This window comes from Serinus canaria, chromosome 1 (assembly GCF_022539315.1).
Source record: "Serinus canaria isolate serCan28SL12 chromosome 1, serCan2020, whole genome shotgun sequence".
Lineage (NCBI taxonomy): Eukaryota > Metazoa > Chordata > Aves > Passeriformes > Fringillidae > Serinus > Serinus canaria.
Window position 1 is genome coordinate 24,147,776 of NC_066313.1, and position 21,161 is coordinate 24,168,936.

The 21,161-nt window shown below is 47.1% G+C and overlaps 1 protein-coding gene across 2 annotated transcripts in view; it reads left to right on the forward strand.

The window, feature by feature from the left end:
• The first annotated feature begins 1,772 nt into the window (after positions 1 to 1,772).
• The window catches only part of VANGL1 (VANGL planar cell polarity protein 1), a 45,762-nt gene continuing 26,373 nt past the window's right edge, over positions 1,773 to 21,161 (forward strand). The window contains exons 1-5 of one of the 2 annotated variants that reach the window (XM_030234327.2): positions 1,780 to 1,900; positions 3,641 to 3,775; positions 9,712 to 10,002; positions 11,748 to 11,874; positions 14,888 to 15,495. In XM_030234327.2, coding sequence (XP_030090187.1) covers positions 9,920 to 10,002; positions 11,748 to 11,874; positions 14,888 to 15,495 — 818 coding nt within the window. In that variant the 5' untranslated portion in view covers positions 1,780 to 1,900; positions 3,641 to 3,775; positions 9,712 to 9,919. Of the gene's footprint in view, positions 1,901 to 3,640; positions 3,776 to 9,711; positions 10,003 to 11,747; positions 11,875 to 14,887; positions 15,496 to 21,161 lie in introns of both variants that reach the window. The other variant, XM_030234325.2, reaches the window with a different exon arrangement.

Genomic DNA, 21,161 nt, shown 5'->3' on the forward strand with positions numbered 1-21,161 from the left:
GAGGTTTGCGTACATCCCTAGCAATCTCCTTTCCATGGGGTACTGCAACAAGTCCTGCTGCTCTAAACCATGGAATGAGTATTGAGAAATCCTCTATATTTTCTTGAGCAGCTGCTTGGGCAACATGGTAGGAAAAGAAATAGATTTAGTAGAGTTTCTTTGTTGCTTTCAAAGATGTCTAGTTAAAGATCTTTGGTTAAGGCCTCTTTCCCTTGCTGATGTTGTCCCCTGAGGTTCCACAGCCTTTCAGGAAGGGCAGTATCTCCTCCACATAGCAAAGGTAAAACCTTGCTCCTTGGACCAAGTCTCTGCCCTGCCCCAGATGTGTTCTGCTTAAGCTCAAGCCTGTTGTCTTTTGTCACATTTTGCCCACCTCTGAGGACAGAGCAAGCCCATCAGCCGTGGAGAGCCCTCAGCAGGCAGTGAGACTGAGGCAGGCTTTCAGCAGGGTGTCAGGTGCTTTTCAGGGCAGAGACAGTCCCTGGAATGCAGCAGAGCACTCAGGCCTTGGGCAAGTTTAAACACATGTTGATGCATAATACAAGATGGAGCCTATCAGTTGATATCAGACTCTTCCAGTCAGTCACAGGGTTGGGTAGGCATGTATGCCATGCAAAATAGGAGGTAATATAACTACCAAATCAGAGCGATATTGAAAGGTTTCTTGTCATTCCTGATTGACTGTTTCATTGTGAAGTCATTCCGTGGGCTATGGGTGTTGAGTAGGGGGCAAGCACCGCAAATAAAACTGTGGCATTATTTTGGAAAAAGGGAAGGAAGACAAAGTGGAAGGAAAAAATAAAAGATGCCATCTACAGAAGCCACAATAATACAAAACATACACTATCTAATAGGAATAACTTCAGTTTCTTCTGCATTTGTTCAATTTGTGGCCTGGACCGTTCCTGAGCAGTTCAAAAGTGCAGGACTGGAATCTAGGAGGTCTAGATTTTCTTCCTACATTCCTAGTTGCTAGTTCATTGTATGTCCTAAAAACTTAAATATTTTTAAAGGGTAAGACAACCCAAAGGCGAAATGAAATAGGAGCAACATTTACATGTAGAAAAAGTGACTTGTGCTAACATAGGACTCTCCTGTTTCCTTCCCACCTGCCCAGACCAAGCGGTGCCAGAAATTTGGTGCCCAGGGTAGGCTTCAGGCAAACCAGGCCCTTCTCCCAGGGTGTCAGGAGGCCCTTCCTCATGGCAGTCCTCTGTGACCAGGGTCAAAAGGCGCTGCAGCTGCAGGCTTTGGGTGGAGGAACAGACCAAGTCATCCCGAAAGTGAGGCGTTAGAGTGCCTGGCAATACACTTAGCCTTAGAGGAAACCCAAGGACACCGTAGTCTGGGTTGAGATAGCTCCAAGGGACTGATCTTTCTCTTGGAGGAGAAGGTGACAGCATGGGACAGGCGAGGAGCTTGGCTGGGTGGAGAAGAGCTGCAGAGCTGCGGGGGTCATGGGCTGGGCACCGGGACCAAGGCGGGCGGCGATGGGGAAAGCAGCGGCAGGAGATGTGAAGGAGCGTGTGTACGCCCCGAGGGTGCAGAGGAGGCTGAACTACGGGGAGAGATTCAAGCGTCAGATCGGGCCTCGGGGGCTGAGTAGCGGGTTCCGCCGCACAGACCCACCAGGTGCGGCTGCAACAGAGCCCGACTCCGGGGGGACTTAGGTGCTGGATTCTCAGCGACCGTGAGGGCGGCCGCTGCCAGGGCAGGCGAGCCTCGCCCGGGGGCGGTGGCTCCGGCGGGGGAGGGACGGGGTGCGGGGCGGCGCCGGGCACAGGAAGCGGAAAGCGGCAGCAGCGACGGCGGCCGCCGCCGGGGAAGGTGGCCGCGAGCGGTGCGGCTGCGGAGTGTAGGGTCGGTGCCGGCAGCAGCATGGGACGGCCGCGGGAGGGAGGTGAGTCCGTCCATCCGCCCGTCTGTCTGTGCGGCGCCGGCCGCGGTGCGGGGGGGCGATGCCGCTGCCCCCACCACGCCCTCCCGCCGCCGGGACCCCGGTGCTGGGGCGGCGGTGTGGCAGCCTCCGGCTCCCGCGCCCGGCCGCAGGGTCCGTGCCCGGCCGGGCAGTGCTGCTGAGAGCGCCGGCGGTGCCCGCTGCCCGGCCAGCCCGCCGCGTCCCGCTGCCCTGCCCGGCGCTTTCCGCGCTTTCCCTGGTTCCCGTGCCTGGGCGGTGGTGGAAGGCGGGCGGGGGCCTCTCTCCTGCCGGCCGGGACTCAGCCTGCCCGCCGTGAGGCTGCGGGGGCGGCGGGTCCGCGATCGCGGCATCCCGAGAGAAGCCGCTCGGTGCCGGCGAGGGCCGTGGGCGCAGCAGCGCTCTGGCTGCCGAACCTCGCCCTGCAAGCAGCCTGTGCGCTGTTGGTGCGAGAGGCTCCGCGCTGGTGTGAATGCTCTGCTGGTGGTGCCTTGCCTGCCCACGCCGTGTGAAACAAACTGCTCTGTGTTTGGGCTCATCCCGCTGGGCAGCACGGGAGGGGGAGCAGGAGTGACGGAAAGGAGAGCTGCTGCGAAATAACATAGGGAATTTGGTTTTTTATTCAGAAGGTTGTCAGGGTGGTGAGCTGACTCTCTTATGCCAAGGGTTGAACTCTTTGAATTGCAGAGCCGGTGAAAGCATAAGTGACTTGATGGCAGGATTTTTGATCTGAGGAGGCAGGTGGGCGATTCTGTGACTGTTTGAGCAGTGGGATTTTTTTGACCCCGCGTTTGTCAGTAATGAACTGCCCACAAGATCTGTGCACCTCTAAAGAGTTAAGAAATGGAGTCACTCTGGCTGGAAGTGCAAATTAGGATGTTATGAAGTATATTCTGTGATATCATTGCCTGTGAGCTTAGCCTGACTTCAAGGAGGAGAGTTGTGGAGAAGGGAGCTTCAGCAGTGCTTTGCCACCTTTGAAAAGCTTCGTTTTGACCATGCTTGGCTCTTTTCCCCCACTGGGGTTTGGCTATTTAGCTGGCCACAGCTACGAGGCCAATGTTGGCTCAGTGATCGCTACAGTTTTTAATTTTGAAAAATAAATGTGAATGGAGTCTTGTAGAAAGTCTCCTTTAAAAATATTCCCCATAGCTGAGATTTTGGAATAATCCCAGGCTGTACTGGAACCAGCCAGGCAAATATCTCACTGCTCCCAGCCACTAACCAGCAGCTCCTAGTGGTTGTTTCTGGCCTTTTGGGTTTGGTTAGCAGTGGCAGTTGTTCCTGGTGGCTGTTGTCTTATGGATATGTGCACCTGGAGAGGGCTTCCTGTCATTGTGAAACTGGGAAACAGTACTCGGGCAGCAGTACCAAATTACTGCAGTTGTACTAGCAGAACTGCGTGTTGTGTTGTTGTAGCCTGCCTTCCTTACACCTCCACCTCTTGCAACCAAAGCAAAGGATGGTATCAGAAGTGTGACTTTGCTGCTGCAGGGCTTGTGCTGCTGTGTGGGGACTTGAGAGGCAGACCTGAGTGGAGAGCTATGATGTCCTGTTCTGCTGGTGGGAAACAGCTCATGTTTCTCCACGTCTGGTACCGTTGATTGGAAGAAGAAAATGAACCTGTGTAAAAACAATCTTAGCACTTCTTTTAATTCCTCATTAGCCTGTATGTCAGAATTTTCTGACTTGGGTCAAATTAAAAATCAATGGTTATTTCCTCAGGGGTCAACACCTTTGCCCTCTCTCCTTGCAAGAGCAGAATGGCATTGGACTTGTACAGATTTGAGCATGAGGGAGATATAGAAAGATTCCATTCTGTGGAGTCCCGCTGTGCTGTGTCCTGGGGATTTTCTCAAGGTCTGTAGACTTCTTTTTTGTTCTAAATTTAAATAGAAAATGCAGGCAGATATGAAGTGTGTTAAATGAGGGAGTGCTCTTTCAGTAGAGAAACCTTTTCCAGTTCATACCTTTTAATGCTAACTTAGTATCTAAGTGCTGTGGCTAAAAGCAAATATTGAAAATAAGTTACAGGTGCTGCCTGCTGGGATAGGCAGAGTCAGCAGTGTCTTGTGAGACTATTTTCCCCGCTTGTTTTGGTTTGAATGTCAGTATGGAAAACTGTATTCCTGTGCACAGTCCCAGGTGCTCTGGTGTCTGGAGGTTGAGGCCACGCTACCTTGTGCCACGTTGCATGGCTCTGGGGTTAAGAGGAGCACAGAAGATCTGGCAGCATGGAACAGACGCATGGGTGAGGAAGCACAAGCATTCACCAGCCTGACAGGATGGCACTGAGGTGTAGTTTGCATGATTGAGTCTCAAATGCTTGTTGTGCTTCAGAAACTTGGACAGCACAGATGTGGCTCTTGGAGTGGGCAGAGGACATCCTCCAGGAAAGTGCTTCACAGATGGGCCCCTTGTAGAGAGCTTCCCGCTGTGTAATAGGGGGACAAGAGGCTGGGGCTTACTGCTTGGAAACTCCACTCACTTGAATGGTGGTTTTGCCTGGGTGCTTCTCTTGTCAGTTGCTGTGTTTTCAGACCTGTGTTGCTGCATGTTCTGATTAAACAGTGGATTGCTTCAATAAACCAAGTGGCTTTTCTTTCTGAAATACCTATGTCTTGGACTAATGGTTTTCAACTTTGAGGCTGGAAATTCCAGGGAATCTGTGAAATCTTTCTGAGGAGCCTCTGAGAAGAAAAAGAAAAGAGAACCTATTGCTAAAGGGCTTGAATTTTGCTGACTACTAAACAGGGGTTTTTTAGAATGAGGGGCTTGCAAATCAGTAGCCTCCACCATAGAGTAAAAGCCATGGCTTAGTGTTTGATATATATATATATATATATATATGGCCAAAATTGGCCTTATTTCATGACCTGCAAAAATAAATTCAAATATTTTAGAAAAAACCTTGTTTCCCAAAGCTCATTGCCCGTTAAAACTGGAAATCTTTGCTCTGTGAGTAGATGAGCATGGATGAACTTATGTGCTTACAGATCAAGTTGCTGGACTGGAGCCTGCTCAGGAAATTCAAAAGCGAGAGGTTCCTGTGGCATTGCTCATAGGTCTTACTATGTCTGCAGTTGAAGTTACGCAACTTCTCCTTTTCCTGAAGTGAATAATGGGAATGTGTTGCAGCAGTACTGTGCAGCCAGGCCAATGCCGACGTTGGAAAAGCTTCCTCACTGCTTAGCTGTCCTAATTGTTTTTACTTTTGAACCCTCAGCGCTTGAGGTTCGGTGTGTTTGATTTGCAAAGCTCTTCGTTTCACTAAATGAAGGGGAAAAAAAGATTTCTCAGTGCAATAGCTCGTGGGCATCCATTACCCCGTAGACAGCTGGTGCTGTTTAACAAGTGAGGCTGACGGCGCTTGGAGCTGAATTCTGCGCACATCCTCACGGACACTTGTGGCTGCTTTGCACTCCAGATGGCACTTCCAAATACATACAACTTCATGAACTGACTGGTAAACCAACTCTAATTGATTGCAAGTTTTAAACAGAGCAAAAACTGTGCAAAAATTTCAAAGATGAGCTGCTCTGGAGTTATTTGCCTCAACTTCACAGGGGAAAATCCATTGGGAAAGCATGGGATGTAAAGGGAGCTGTTGTTTGCGTTTGCCCTCTTTGATTTAAAGATGTAACTTGCTCTTTTAAATTTCTCTTGGGCTGGGAGCCAAACTGCTCTCCCTTGAAGATGATCACAAAGCAAACTTCATTGGAAATAGCATTGAGCTTCCAGTGTGGAAAATAGCAATTCAAAAGAACTCTTTTTGAGATTTATGAGCATATGAAAAGAGGGAGTTACAATGAGTTGTATAGCTGCATAGAAACTGTAATTACAGTGATCTCTGCAGTATTCAGGGGTAACTGCATTTCTTTACTGTCATACAGGGTACGGCAGTCTTCCTTGCCAGCACAGGGTCCCAAAATTTACTCTGGGGTGCCCTTACCATTGTTTTCCATCTAGTACTTGGCTTCTTTCTGTCATCAGTGAGTAGAGGAAAGGCAAAGTGAGAGTGCTGGTCCTACTGGGAGCAAAGTTCTGGGTGTACAGTTTATACAACTGTCGTGGTGGAGCACAGGAGGCATTCCCATCTCCCCTCTAGCTGTTCACTTGAGCTGCTATTCACCCTCATGTTGGTTTTGTTGTTTTGAGCTGTGCTGTGAACTAGGTCACGGAAAGGATCCGAGACAAAAGCGTGGCAGGGGGGCCAAAAAGGGATTTTTTGTTTTGTTTTCCAGCAGTGCTGTTTGCTTGCTGAGAATTGTGTTGACACAACTGAGAGTGGTGAACCGTGGTGTGGAGGTGGAAGCTACTTACACCAGCTTTCTTGTCAACACTGAAATACAGTGCAACTGTACCCTCAGGCCAACAGAACTTTGTTTCATGCAGGGCCAGAAGCTCTGCAAACAGACCATGCCTTCAGCAGAGTCCTGCAAGATGTAATGATCTTTTGTGAAACCATTTTGGTTGGCTGTGTTGTACTCTGAATTCAAGCTCTTTTGTGAAGGGATGAGGCCTCAAATGATGGGGCTGCTGCTTTAAGCAGAACAGTTGTTCTTGCCCAGAGGGGTAGGGTAGGATTAGCAGTGATTTAGTAGTGGAGGTGTGTAAAGACTGTGCTTAGTTTGGGTATGGTTCTGTTATGAAGGACACAAGAACAGCTTGTCTTCTCTAGGACTCCTCAGGCTCTAGTAGTGGGCACTCTTGGGGTGATGGATAATCCAGTGTTGACTTCTGTCTATACCATTGGAAGAGCTCCAACCCAGAGATGTAGTTTAGCTTGTTAATTGTCTTTCAGTCCCTTTCTTACCTCTTCCACAGTAGTTTCAGAAGCTTTTGTGATGTAAGGCTGCCCTGCCTTCCCGCTATGAAATAGAGCAGCCGGTGGGTAACTGGCTTGGCATGGCTATAAGGAGTGTGTGTTTGGATTGTGCTCCTCCCTCCTTGACTGGGAGTGGTGTCTATCTAGCAATCCAGGCTACCCTCTGTTGGACAAATCTAGGAAGCCTTCTTGACAATCAGTCTCAGTTGGGCACCAGGCAAAGCCAGAGGTCTTCTGCTTTTTGCAGCTGAGGTTGGGCAGATGTATTTTGTTCCTGACTGGCCTGTGAGGAACCTTCCTCGACAGGAAGATCTATTTAGCCACTGGTATATCCTGCAGCTGGGGCAAGGAGGAGGTGCAGAGTCGCTGAGTTCATTGTAGAATCATTTAGGTTGGAAAATACCTCTGAGATTACTGCTTTTGATGGTGATCCAGGAGACTTGATAGTTTTTGAGGGGCGGCTTGTTGACTTTTCACAGAGCTGTATCAAAACGGCTGCTCTTGCTTACACAGAAAAGGAAAGTTGGCATGATCCAGCCTGCCCTGATGTTCCTGAGTTGGTCTTTTCTGCCTGGTGCCCAAGCACTGCCTTACTTCACTCACCATCAAATGGGCACTGCTTGTTCATGCTACCTGCCCAGGCAGCCTGTGCATTTCCACAGCAGCCTCTACCTGCAGAAATGTTCCCAGAGGCCTCCAGAGAAGCGTGGTCCTGTGCTGATGGGGTGAGAGGGGTCAAAAGAGGGGCTCTATTCCCAGTCCCTGCCTCAGCTCTGATGCTTTTACCTGGGATTTGGGAAATTCTTTTATGTGGTTAGAGGAAAAGGGTGAGAGTTTATACTTTCCTAGAGGGCTAGAAAAATATGTAACCTTCACTGATGTATGCCAGCAGCTCTCCTTGCTTTTCCTTTTCCTATAATGCAGTGATATCTATCTGTAAAGGTAATGCCTGTTCTCAAAGGGACTCCAGCAACATCACAAACAGTGGTTTAAGACTACAATAACTTGTCACTTTTTGTTCAGCTGAGGGTGTTTCTGGTCTGTGGTGCCTAATGACTGTAAGTCCTGTGTAGCCATCTCCTCATCGTGCTTTTTTGAATGTAAGGGGGTTGTGGCCTCATCTCCATTTATCAGAGGAAGACAAACACAGAGAAAGGATTTTTCTGTGTTGCCTAGCAGGACAGTAGAGGTAAAAATCAGCTTTAATGAGCCTATTGCTGGAGCAGTAAGGTACAGGCTGTGTGCAAATCTAGGGAGTTAACGAGTGTTAACATCACATCCTAGGCTGGGGGATTTTTATTCTTGTTACAGTAATGGTGCTATTTTCCAAACTGTGCTGTACCTTGGCTTTTTTTATCTGTATTTAAATCCATCCTCATTCCTTTCCTCCTGAAACCGGGCCTTACGGTCCCATCCTTATTTTTCCCTTCTGTATTCTCTGAGGCACAATGTGCCCTTGGAGCTTGGGAGTCCTGTACACAAAAGGTCCCCATGCCTTTCTGCTTTCCAAGAGCCCTGGAAAGCCCAAGGTGCCAATACCTGCAGCTCTGGATGCAGTGAGGATGCTGCTTTACTTTGTTGCAGATTGCACCTCCAGCCAAAGAACCCTGTGGGGAAGAGGCTTAGATCTTTGGCACTGCTTGCATGTGGTAGAGCTCTGTGCTCTGCTGCGAGCTTCTGTGGAGGTGTTAATGGAGGAATCTTACGGTTCGCAAGAATAGTTGGCCAAAGCAGGATTTCTGTTGCTGTCCCTCTGTCTTTGGGGAAGGAGAGGGATGAAAGCAGTGGTTGCCTTTTGTTATTGCTAACAGCTTCAAAAACTGTTGTTAGCAGAAAATTACGGAGGGAGTTGATGTAATTTTAAAGTGCTCTTTGCCCACTCTGAAAGCATGGCATGGCTTTAGTGCTGTGTTGGCTGGAGGCAGCAGTTGCCTGGGCAGAAGGCATGTGAGTGTGCTCCTGTGTGCCACAGGAGGGCTGGGCTGTGCCAAGGAACCTGTGTCCTTAGCTGCAACCCTTCCCTCTTCCCTATCTGCATGTGTTTCCCCAAACCCATGATTAACTCCTCAACTCCCCTCCTTTCCATGTCTCTTCTCACCTACCACAGGATGTGGATTTGGAAAGTGGGATGATGTCTACCCTCCCTTCCCCCAGGGCTCGGGGGTTTTGACATGTTACTGTTGGGAATTGTTCTAATGTTGCCCTGCTCCAAAAAGCATGACTCTCTTCTGCCCTTTACAGGTGTGACTTCAGCTACTGTTCCAAGTGGAAGTACATTATAGGAAGCATTGGCCCATATAAGCTAGATGTGATCTCTAGTCGACTCTCCCCAGTGTTATTAGTATGTGTATATTTAGAGATGATTTTTAATAAAATTCTTTGAGGCCTGAATTAGCTTCTGGAGACAAAGGTTACAAAGAGAGGGAGGTGTTCACAGTGCCATTGATTGTATAGTAACTAATGCCTGTATAATGGGCACACCTTGCAGTTATGAAAACAAAGCAGGTTCAGACATGGTGGGCTGATTCTCTCCAGCATTTTTCCTAGGGAAGTTGCTCTCACCCCCACCCCTTCCCCTTGTAAATAGGCTGTAATGCTGCTGTTCTGAAAGGTGGGGGGGGTATTTAGGGCTGTGTCATGCAGGAGAAGAGATGTGTCAAAGCCAAGCCTGTTCATTTTTCTGTGGGTGAATTCTGGTATGTAAGGCTGCTGTGCCTTCTCCAAGTCACTGTCCCTACCAGGTGACCTAGACTGTCTCTTCCAGCTTTTTAGATGAACTCTGCAAAACAGATGCACTGAATTAATTTAAAGTACTTCAAATGCACATTTTTCACTAGATCAGAAAGAGAGGCTGAGCAGGACAGGCTTGATGAGTGTGATATGTGGCCAGAGTGAGGGAATTCCTGCAGCAGGGATGGTGTCTTGCTTTGCTTAGAGTGCCCTTCCATGCCTGTTTCTCGTTTCTTAGGTCAATCGTGAGAAGCCAAGCACCCTCCCTCCCCTCCCCTCTGATCAGATTCCTTTTAAGTGAAGCTCACTCAGTCTCTGAGGACCAGATCTCACCGATGACTGGGAAGCAAAGAGTACCCAGGAAAGCACTTTTACCACGGACTCCACCTCAGGAGCACCAGGAACTCATCTTCTAAATAAAATCTGTGCCCCTTGGTGCACACCCGATGTCTGCTGCAATGGATACAGAATCAACATATTCGGGATACTCCCACTACTCAGGTCACTCCAAAAAAGCTCACAGACAAGGGTAAGGAAATGTTTGTTTTTAATTACTTACGGCTCTAAGTTAGGATATGTCCTATGGGGAGAAAAACCTGTAAGCCAGGATAAAATCGGTGGACCCACATGTCTGGAGGAGATACCTGTGGAAAGTCCTTGTGGGGAGCAGTGAGGAGACTTGAAGCTGCTAATTCAGTGATATTCAACCTGTTGGATGCATGCTGGGGTTATGTGTGGCAAAAAAGATTGGGATAGTGCCGTCAGAAAGAAAAGATCACCTAACTCCCCTCTGAAAGGGCGAGTACAGTGTCTGGGGAGAATACACGTTGGACTTCCTAAATTGATAATTGCTAGTTGTCTTCTGATGCCATTTCTTTATTCTCTAATAATAGGGCTTCCTGCCTCTCCCCACCCTCCTCCAGCCTACTCTGTTAATGGTGTGTTGAGGTTTTTTTAAATAGAATTTGAGTGGTACTTGAGTCGGCAACAAGTCCTTTATCAGCGTTGATTGGATTAGAAGTCAGGCTTTTCTGAACTTGAATAGCAGGTCCTTTCTGTTGTGGTAGTTCAACAGCCTGAAAACCCATCTGCTCTGAAACTTCTGGTTATTTGGAAACGTTTTCTTTTTTTTTTTTTTTTCCCTACACTATACTTAGTTTTAGATGTAAAATATGTGCCACTTACTGTTTGCAACTTATGACTGAGCTGGTCCAAAATAATTTTGCAATTCGGAAGCAATTACCCTGTGTGGTTGGAAAAAGAATTCTTCCATTAAGGCTGTTTGCTCACAGTCCAGTTATCGAGTAAAACATGTCTTGTTTGCCTTTTTTCCCTTCTTTAGCATCCAACCAATACAGATTGCCCTTTTAAACTTAGAATGCTATGTGGAAAGGTACCTTCAGAGTTCCAAAAACAACATAAAAATCCTGAGCCCTTAAACTGGAAAAAGTGTCATCCCATGAAAGCTTTGGTCTTTGGTAATTCCAAGAGAGAGGCAGAGCTGGGATACTCATGAGTGTTAAGCCGGTCCCTGAGCATAGTGAGGGTTTCCAGTGCAAAGGCTGCTTTCCTGTCCATGTGGGAGCAGGGAGGAAAGCATTGGTGAGCAGATTGGTGGGGCTTAATTCATCTTGAGACTTTCTCAGATGAGAAGCTGTGAGGTCTGCAAGGGTGCTCTGGAAATAAAGACTGGCCTTGTACCCTTGATGTTCTTGCTTTCTTTGTGAGAGGTTAGCGTGAGGTTATTAACCAGTGGAAATAAACTTCACCAGTTGTCCCACAGTGTTAAGGTCAGAGATGACAAGACTCTGCTTTGCAGGAACTAAAGCTCTATTGATTAATTCCTTGTGTTAACTGGGCATGTCCCTGCAAGACACTTTCTTGTAGGTGGAAAACTGTGTAGACTAGTAAATTCCAAATGGAATTGCCAGTTGTTTGGAGCATCCAGGCTTTCCTTTTAAGCACAATGCTGATGGAGGGTGTTTTAAGAGAACACGAGGTGGTGGGTATGGATCCCTGTCCTCCCCTCTGCTGTTACTGGGGGGGTGGTCTGTCCCAGCCTCCAGGTTGCCAGCTTCTCTGAGCAATGTCTCTCTTTCTACCTCCTCCAGAGCTTGTTTTGTCGCAGCCTGAGTCTGTGTTGGTCAAGAGAAGGACAAACTTCACTGATCTAATGCTTGGGGCACCTGTTGTAGGTAGAGGTGCAGCACCTTTCAGGCCCTGCTCCATAGAGTAACTGGTAACATTGTTCTCCACTTCCTCTGTTTGAAAAAGGAGCCGGGACAGACACAAATCTCCCCGAAGCAAAGACGGCAGTCGGTCTGAGAAGTCCGTCACTATCCAGACACCTCCTGCAGAGCCGCTGCTCGGGAATGACGCCTCCCGGGCAGAGGAGGGCCAGGTAAGGAGGGCAGGAAAGCAAACCTGCAGTGCTTGTTGTGGGACAGAGCATGGGGCTTGCTGGCTCATGAGTGGGAAAAAAGAATTGCTTGCATGCTGTTTAGTAAAGAATCATGGCTTATGGGTGCCCTTTGCTCATGCATACAGCCAAGGTCTCAGTCACTTCTGTCTTGTTCTGAGGTGCTGTTTCTGACAGCACCAGTGCTGATGTGACAACTCCTTGGGCACTACTTTGACTCTCTCTCCGGAGTATCATCTGCCAAGCTCTGTACAAACATCTGTTTCCATCGTCTCACTGTGCATTATTCAGGTCAGCCCTTTTAGCTGTATGTGTATTTCAGGTTTTAACCAGGATTTGCTCCAGGTAATCTTGTAAAGTGCATTAGAACCAGGATTCCAATAGGGAAAGGAATCGAGAGGTGTGAAACTAGTGTGAAATAGCTGTGAAGGAGGGTGGACTCAGAGAAAGCTAGTACATTAACAATGGGTTCGGTAAAAACTAGAATAATGCTGCATTTGGGTTGTACCTGGGATGGATCCAGTGCTCTGCTCTAGCAGGTGATGTAAAGGTGCATATTCATTTTCCAGCCAAACTGTGTGTGGTGGTACTTGTAACAGTATTCATGTACCTAGGGGTGTGCTCATTTCATGTCCTGTAATTTGGAATTTTGTAATCAGTTGCTTGTTTTCATGAGTCCCAGCTGTTATTTCAAATAGTTCTAAAGGCGCTGGTGAATTCCTAAGTCCTTGTTTTCATGCAGCCCTCCTCAATTAAAGCCAAAGCTAAATAAGTTGATGTGTGAGCCAGACTTTTCTCTTAGGGAGCAGAGCATCCTCAGTTAGGTCCAACAACCATGTATCACTAGAGATTAGGCCTCATATTTCCTCTCCTGTGAGGAGAGGCTGAGACAGATGGGGTTGTTCAGTCTGGAGAAGAGAAGGCTCTGAGGTGACCTTATATTGTGGCCTTTGAGTATCTGAAAGGAGCCTACTAGAGAGCCAGAGAGGGGCTTTTTCCAAGGACATGCAGTGATAGGGCAAGGGGGAATGGCTTTAAACTGAAAGGGGGTAGGTGTAGATTGGATATTAGGAAGAAATTATTTGCTGTGAGGGTGGTGAGGCAGTGGAACAAATTGCACAGAGAGGTTGTGGCTGCCCCATCCCTGGAAATGTTCCAAGGCTGGGTTAAATGGGGCTTTGAGCAGCCTGGTCTAATGGAAGATGACCCTGCCCGTGGCAGGAGGGTTGGAACTGGATGATCTTTAAAGTCCCTTTCAACCCAAAGCATTCTCTGAGTCTCTGGTTCCATATAAATGCACATTTTTTTGCATTAGGCTGTAGTCCACTTTTTCAAGTGGCAAGAGTTGTAAGGGCTAAACTGTGACTAGGGTTGCCTGTTGTCTTCTCGGATGTAGCCTTAAGCTGCCCTGGTGTTCCTGTCCCTTCTCTTTTCTGCACAATTTTGCAGCTCATCAAATTGAGGAAACTATGCAGAACTACTTAATGCATAAACATAAAATAGTTGAAATGCTTGAATTGCAGAGGTGCTGTCAAAGAGTACAATGTGATAGGAATATGCTGCTTTTCAGGACATGCTACAATGCAGATCTCTTCCGGGGCCTCTGCTTTGGTGAGAAGTGACTCAAAAAACCCCTCATATTAATTCAAGATGCTGACTATTTGTGGTTGGTCTGTCTCAAAACCCTACTGCTCTAGGCATGGGAGGTATTCATGTCTTGGAGTGCATTAGAAGTTAAATCCATGGAGTTGGGAGTTGTTCCAAGTAGTTGTGCTGCTTCTGTCTAGTCCTTTCCCAAAGGCTCTTTCCTCTAGCACTTAAAAAGAAGTGAATAAAGGTTTAAAATTATGCTTGTCTCTTTCAAATAAGTTGTTTTGGTCAGCATGTGCAGTTGGAGAAGTCTGAGGGAAGTTGTAAATCCTATTAATGACACAGGCTGCAGGAAGATATTCTTAGGAAGAAAAGCAAAAATGTGGTTCTGAATGAGCATTGTGGCTACAAAGGTGCCTGGTGCCAAGGAGCAGAGCCACATGCATTGCCACTCTTTGGCATGAATTTGTGGGAAGCATCAGAAGTCTCCATGTGCATGAGTCACTCTAGCAGCAGCTGTGAGTCAAATCCATACATGTCAGTGTACTCTCTGGCTGTGCCAGCAGCTGGAAGGAGCAATTGGAGGCATTGTAGCATGGGAGAACCAATTCAGACATTGTCTGATGTTAGCTAGGGAAGAAATGAGACTTTCAGAACACGTAATGTAATCTGAACCTTGCCAGCATGGTGACTGTATTTCAGGTAAGCCTCTTTGTGAGCAAGTGGCTTCTGACAATGGCCTGGATTGTAATAGCAAAGCTACTTGGCAGTCTAGGATCCTTTAAACTTAAAAGCCCCATACCTGAAAATATCCTCTGTGATGACCTGTAATGTGTTGGTTTAACTAAACTTTTGTTAGATTGTCAGCTACTGAGGGCAGTGCTACTGTAGAGGAGAATAAAAGACAGCAAAGTGGAGGAACTTGCTGGAGGTGTGGTCGCTTCTATTATGGATGGAAAAATAATGTGTGAACATGTTTTTGATTGTGTAACAACAACAACTGGCTTGAAACGCTGAAATGAAAATTTCCCTTCCAGGTGCTTTTGTGGTGCAGTTGTACTGCAGAATTTGTGGGCTGGAAGAATACTAGTCCTTGCCCTGGACATGGGAACTGGTGATTACTACAGTTTCCAAGACTTATGTCATGTAGCTCGTTAAATGTGCTGGAAGAAGAACATCTAGGGATACAGTGAGTGGCACAGCAAGCAGAGCTACCTGCTCTGCAGTTACGGGCTTTTAGCACCTAATGTTTATAGTCACTGGTTTGGACAAGTTGCTTTCACTGTATATTTTTTCTGGAACTTAAGGCTGTCATAGCAGTCTTTCCAGGCAAGAAAAATAGAACATCTGTAAGGAATAGCCTGACTGTTTCAATGTTATTTCTATTTATCTCTCCCTCCTTCAGGACGACAACTGGGGTGAGACCACGACGGCAATCACAGGCACCTCTGAGCACAGTATTTCCCAGGAGGACATTGCCCGGATCAGTAAGGATCTGGAAGACAGCGTTGGGTTGGACTGCAAACGTTACCTGGGCTTAACAGTGGCAGCTGTTCTCGGACTCCTAGTCTTCCTTACCCCCATTGCCTTCATTCTGTTGCCCCAGATCCTGTGGCGAGATGATCTGGAGCCGTGTGGTACTGTGTGTGAGGGACTGTTCATCTCTGTGGCGTTTAAACTCCTCATTCTCCTGATCGGGACCTGGGCTCTTTTTTTCCGCCAACCCAAGGCAGACCTACCGAGGGTGTTTGTGTTTCGGGCCCTTCTGCTGGTCCTCATCTTCCTCTTTGTGTTTTCCTACTGGCTCTTCTACGGCGTTCGCATCTTGGACTCGAAGGACACCAACTACCAAGGGATAGTGCAGTACGCCGTGTCTCTGGTGGATGCCCTGCTCTTCATCCACTACCTGGCCATCGTGCTGCTGGAGCTGCGGCAGCTGCAGCCCATCTTCACCGTCAAGGTGGTTCGCTCCACGGACGGAGAGTCGCGCTACTACAGCTTGGGACACCTCAGGTAGGTGCAAGGCCTTGGAGTCTGCTGGTGTAGATAAGTGTGGCTCTGCTGTGGTGTGAAGCATCGGCTGCATTCGAGTCTGTGTTATTGCTGGTTCATGAATTTTCCCCCAGAAGAATTCAGAGTCCCTCTGAAGTTACCAAACTGAATCTCTCTGCCCCCTCTCTGAGTGTGGGAGAGGCTGTACCTGCCTCAGAGGAGTCCTGTGCATTTCAGTAAGTGAAAAAAGCTGATGTCATCACTTTGGGATGGTCAATAGCCTGATGAGATCTTTAAGATCCTTCTCTGGGCTTCTTTCCTTGTCTAATTCCTGGAGGAAAATGGAGAGCTCTCCATGTGTAGTTGGGGCTGCCTTGTGCGTTTTGATTGTAGGGGCCAGACACTGCTTTGGGAGCAGCCTTTCAGGCTGTGCAGAGCATTACTGCTCAGAGACTCCTGACAGCAGGCCGGGCCATGTGGCAGGAGCTGAAGGTTTTATGGCATGATGCTCTTTTTGCCATTAGGTATGGATCAGTTTGCTGGGTTGGAAGTATCTGGGAGTATTTGGGAGCCACAGGTATGACACAAACATGCTGCTTCCACCCTCCTGCTGGCATTAGTGCTGCCCTCAGCAATGGTACAAAAAAGGACAGGTGTCTGAATTGCCTTAGTTCCTGTGTCCTGCAAAGCTCTCCAGAAATCCCTTAGTTCCTGTGTCCTGTGAAGCTGGCAGCTGAGCTCTGGAGATGATTCCCTAGGCTGAATGTGCACTTAAACATCTGTTCAGCTTATCCTGTCCAGACCCCAATGGCATGTGTATCTGTGGCAGATGAAGAGATTAGCATCTGCTGGTTTAAGTGGATGTAGGAGCAGTCTCCTGCAGCCGTCAGCTTAGCAGTGGAATTGCTTTGAAGCGGATTTAGTGGCTGAAGCTGAAGTCCAGGAGTTTTCTCCTGGGTAAAGAAGAACTCGAGGCCTGTTGGGTGAAGTAGATCTGGACTCTGCTTTATTTTGCTTCTCTGTAAAATATGAAGGGGAGAGCCCTTGGAAGTGCACCAGTTGACTTAATTAAATGTCTCTTTCAGGATTTCAAAAATCTCTTGGTTTTCTTGTGAAATCAATTTTTTTGAGCTTAATTGCTCTGTGGTCAGTGATCCAGCATAACCTATATGATGAGAGAGATGGAAAGATGAGTACCAGAGTTTCCCTGTGCTACAATATTGTGCCTTGAGATGTGATGAGGCAGTTCAATCATAAGTGAATTCAGCAGAGAAAGTTTGGTATGTGTCTGTATTTACCCATATGTACACACACAGCAGATTTGGTATGAGAGAGTCTGCTTGGTGGTAGATTGTGGGTTTGTGTTCAGAGGAATTGAGATCCTACACCTGCCAAAGTCTGCATATCTAATTTGCCATTGGAGGCAAAGAATTTGCTTGAGAATGAAGGCCTGAATATTTAATAGTGCATGTGTTAGAAGCAGTGTTTTCTCCAACTCCTTCTTTGCAGCGGGGTTTTGAAATGTATTGGGTGATGTTAAGGCAGCACAGAGTTGTAAAACTTAGGATAAAATCTGAGATGTATGAAAACTTGTGACTTCTCATTTGTTGGCAAGCTGATTTCAGTTTTATCTGGTACATTGAATGCAAGCCATGCAGCACATGGATGCTCCAGTGTCTTGTGTTACAGAAGAGACTCATCATCCATTAGTGAATTAGTGTTGCTTTTTCCTTTGTTTGACAGATGAGCATAATGTGTATTGACATGTGTTTTGAAACCTTGTGTGTCTTTCCATATTTACTGCTACAAAGATAAAGCTGTAGGTTTGATCAGGGGCCAGGTGTCTCCCAGCTAAGGAAGAGTTTGTCCTCTCTGTGTGTTACTTGTGTGTAAGTGGTAAGAGCTTCTGGTCTTGATAAAGAGTGTTGCTCCAATGTGACAAACTGTGTAAAAAGTGAATGTAGTTAATACCTCCTTCAGCTTCTAAGGGCCTAGAATTGTGAGATGTTTGTGAAAAATAAAAAAAGTGAACTTGATCATCTTCACGGCATAATTTTGCAGAGTTGTCATTAAGGTCTTGTCATGCCTGCTGATGAAATATAGGTTGGGGTCACAAGGTGCTGCTTTCTCGCCCTGATTCTCTTGCTGAGGCATGGGACTGGAGTGGGAGAGTGTGAAGACATTCAAGGACAGTCTGGATTTCAGGAAGGCTGGATAAGCAGCCTTGTGGATGTGCTGGAGAGGTGGTTCTAGCTATGCTGGAGTAGGCATCTACCACTTGCTGCTGCCTTTGGACTCCTTTTGCCACCCTGCATGCTTGCCTCATCCTAACACTTTTAAAGGGGTCTTGGAGAGGTTTTGAGCTGCCACCTGGAAGGAAGCAGCTTGCTTTTACAGATATAGCAAATCTGACTATCTCCTGAAATCAAAACCTTTTGTCTTGACACTCTCAAATATCTTAAAAGTTTTGATCACCAACAATCCATGGAGTCTGTCTTCCTCAGCCATCTAGGTGCTCTGGAGAAACTGGTGGTGAGAAGGGACTTGAGACATCTTAGATTATTCGGTGTTGCTTCTTGGAGTCATTCTGGATTTTTTTATTCACAGCAAAATTGTTGATATCACCCTTTTTAATCCAAGATGGAAGCTTTCCAATTCTAGCTCTTTTCTGGTGAGGCAGAGGGAGCTGCTATGTAAGTCTGAGAGCAACTTGTTTTCTGGGGGAGAAGGGAAGAAAACAATAGCTCAGCCACCCTTCTGGCAAACCATGTTTTTGAGAGGCAGGGTACAGACAGGATTTTCCACCCTCCTTGGCTGCAGATGCAGTAAAGAAGTTGAAAGTGCTGAGTTAGGTATTCCACTCCACCCTGAGAGCCCTAGGTCCAGGAGGGTAAGCATATTTGGGACTAGTTCCCCAAATTCATATTATAATCAGCCTATTAATAGGCTGTCTTGGTCCCACCCCCAGCACTTTGGCTATAACTTTTCTTCTGGGAGACTTGACTGCCAAAATGAACGTTCCCTTTGGCATTGATTCAGGAGCTTGGAGGGGGGAGGTAAAAATTAAATAGGAGTCTCGATGAGTGTGGTGCCAAGTCTCAGCTCACTGACTGCTCTGCTGCTCCTGGTAGGAAGGGTTGCCACACAGGGCAAATGCTTTCTGGTGGTATGTATGGTTAAAGAGCAGGGAGCAGCAGAGATGCGGGAAAGGTCAAGCCTGGGAAAATGCAGGAGGTTGGGTGGGAATGGTGGAGAGACTCTGAAAGCAACAACAAAGGGAAATGAAGGTTGGAGAGCCCCACAGTAGATAACTTCTCAGTTGAAAGGCCGATACTTTTGCAAGTGGAGGCTTGGATTTGCAGCTTTGATTTTTCCCTATAAACAGGGATGCTGATGACACTTGTCATCCAGAGTTCAGTACTGTCTTTATGGCTCAGAAACTGCAGGAAGAATCTTGCTGGAGAAACCCCTCCTTTCCTGTAGTTAGGGTGCTAACCATATTGCCTTCCTATCCAGTGAATACTCTTTCCCACCCTAGAGCTTTGCTAGTCTAGACAGCTCAAGAAAATGAACGTCTTGCAATACACGTGGTAATTACTGATTTTTCACATAGACTGGATGTTGGGCTGCATTATAGTTAGCCTTGGTTTTCTGAGGTTAGAAATGTTTGAGAATGGATCCTTCTCCTCCCTTTTGCTCATCCTTGCAGCAGATATGTGAAGAGCAGGGCTGTGACAGTTCACCTTGTGTCGGGCTGTTTAAAGGAGTAGGAGTTTCAGTCTTCTTTTCTGTCTGTGGTGGTTTACCCCGGCTGGCAGTACCACACAGCCCCTCACTTACACCTTGCTCTGTAGGATGGCAGTGAGAATCAGCAAAAAGTTAAAATCTGTAGGTTGAGATAAGAACAGTAGAATATTTTAATTAATGTAAAATATAATACTAATTATAATGACATTGATAATAGTTATTGTAATAAAGAGGGAAGATAGAAATAAAAGAGAAAGAGGGAAATAAAACCCAAGGAAGGCAAGTGATGCCCAATACAGTTGCTCTTCACCCACTGACTGATGCCCAGCCTGTTCCCAGGCAGTGACTGGTGGCTCCTGGCCAGCTGTCCTCAGTTAATACACCGACTATGATGTTCTGTGGTGTGGAATATCCCCTTGGCCAGTTTGGGCCAGCTGTCCTGGCTGTGCTCCCTCCCAGCTTCTTGTGCAACTCGTCCCTGAATGGCAGGGCATGGGAAAATGAAAAGTCCTTGACTTAAGTAAGCAGTGCTTAGCAACATCCCAAACATCAGTTCACTAGGAAGAAAAGTAACGCAATCCCGGAGAAAACCAGGACACTCCTGGTTCCTCTCTGGTGTGGGCTTGCCTTGGTGAACCAGGTGGCTAGGAAGCTGGTGGGGAAGCCTGTGACATCTTTAGAATCAAGGTTCAGGTTTTGCCTATGAGCAGCAGAACTTTTGGCTGTGAGCTGGTCAGTGTTCTCTTGTTAATCTAATCAAGAGAAGCTTGGTACTCAGAAATAGTTCTGTATGGTGAAAGTGTGCTTGAACATTCCCTGTACCCCTATTACCCATCTCCATTTGCATGGGTGTTTGCTGAACTGTGGTTTAAAAATTAAATTAAACTGTGGTTTAAAAATAAAGGGAACAGCTGTTTCCTCAAAACAAGTACTTGTCTCTGAAAACCCACTACCTTCCCTGCAGGAATTATCAATACCTTACTGAGGGACCTGGTGTCTTGCACACACTCACAAAAGAAAGGAGGTGCAGACATGTTCTGTGGAAGGGGATCACGTTCAGTCTGTCTCCCAGCCGCTTTGGGTGTTTGTTGGACATGTGGCTTATAAAGCTGATCTCTAGGTTGTCAGTATTTACTGATTAATCTGATGAGTGCTCTCTTGTCAGGCATTCCTTGGTGCCACTGGTACTTTGTTCACTACTGAGGGAGTGTGTGGAAGGCTAAGGAGTGGGAATAGGCTTCTCCCTATTCCAGCCTGCATTTGTAAGCCTTGACATCTGATCTTGTTGCTCAAGTATACCTCCCCATATCAAGGGTGCTAATGAAGAGCACGAGGTCAGCATTTGAACTGTACAGTGTCCTCTTGTCTGGAGTTGTGTCAACTCTTATGCTGTTTTAAAATCTTTTTACTCCTCAAAAGGAAAGCTTCCATGGAATATAGACACCTTGGTTTCTGTTTCTAGCGTGGTTGTAACCTTGGGTTTAGGCAGTTGGATCTCTTCCCTGAGCAAGAGCTGCTGAAATCTTTCTGGTTTCTGGTGGAGGACCGAGCCCACACATATGCTTCTGGGATATTTCTGTTTCCAGCAAGGCAGTCAGAAGGGACTGCAGGACAAGCATTGGTGCACTGCAGTGCGGTGCTCTGCCGGCCAAGCTGAATCCTGCTGGAGACACTTCAGTCTTTTCCTTCTCTCTGTGAGCAGTTTGTTTGCTCTGTGTTCCCAGGGACCTGAGGAATTACACTGACCCTCCTTTCTCCTTGGAGTTTCTTCAATCTCACCATCTTCTGTAGTGATGCACGCTGATGAAACATTCAGCTGATGAGTTTTTACCTTGTTCTGTAGCAAAACATATTATTAACTGTCCTGCTGCTTTGATTACAGGAACTTGCTGCAACAGCTTGTTGCACAGACTTTGCAGACCAGCTCAGTTGCCAGAGCC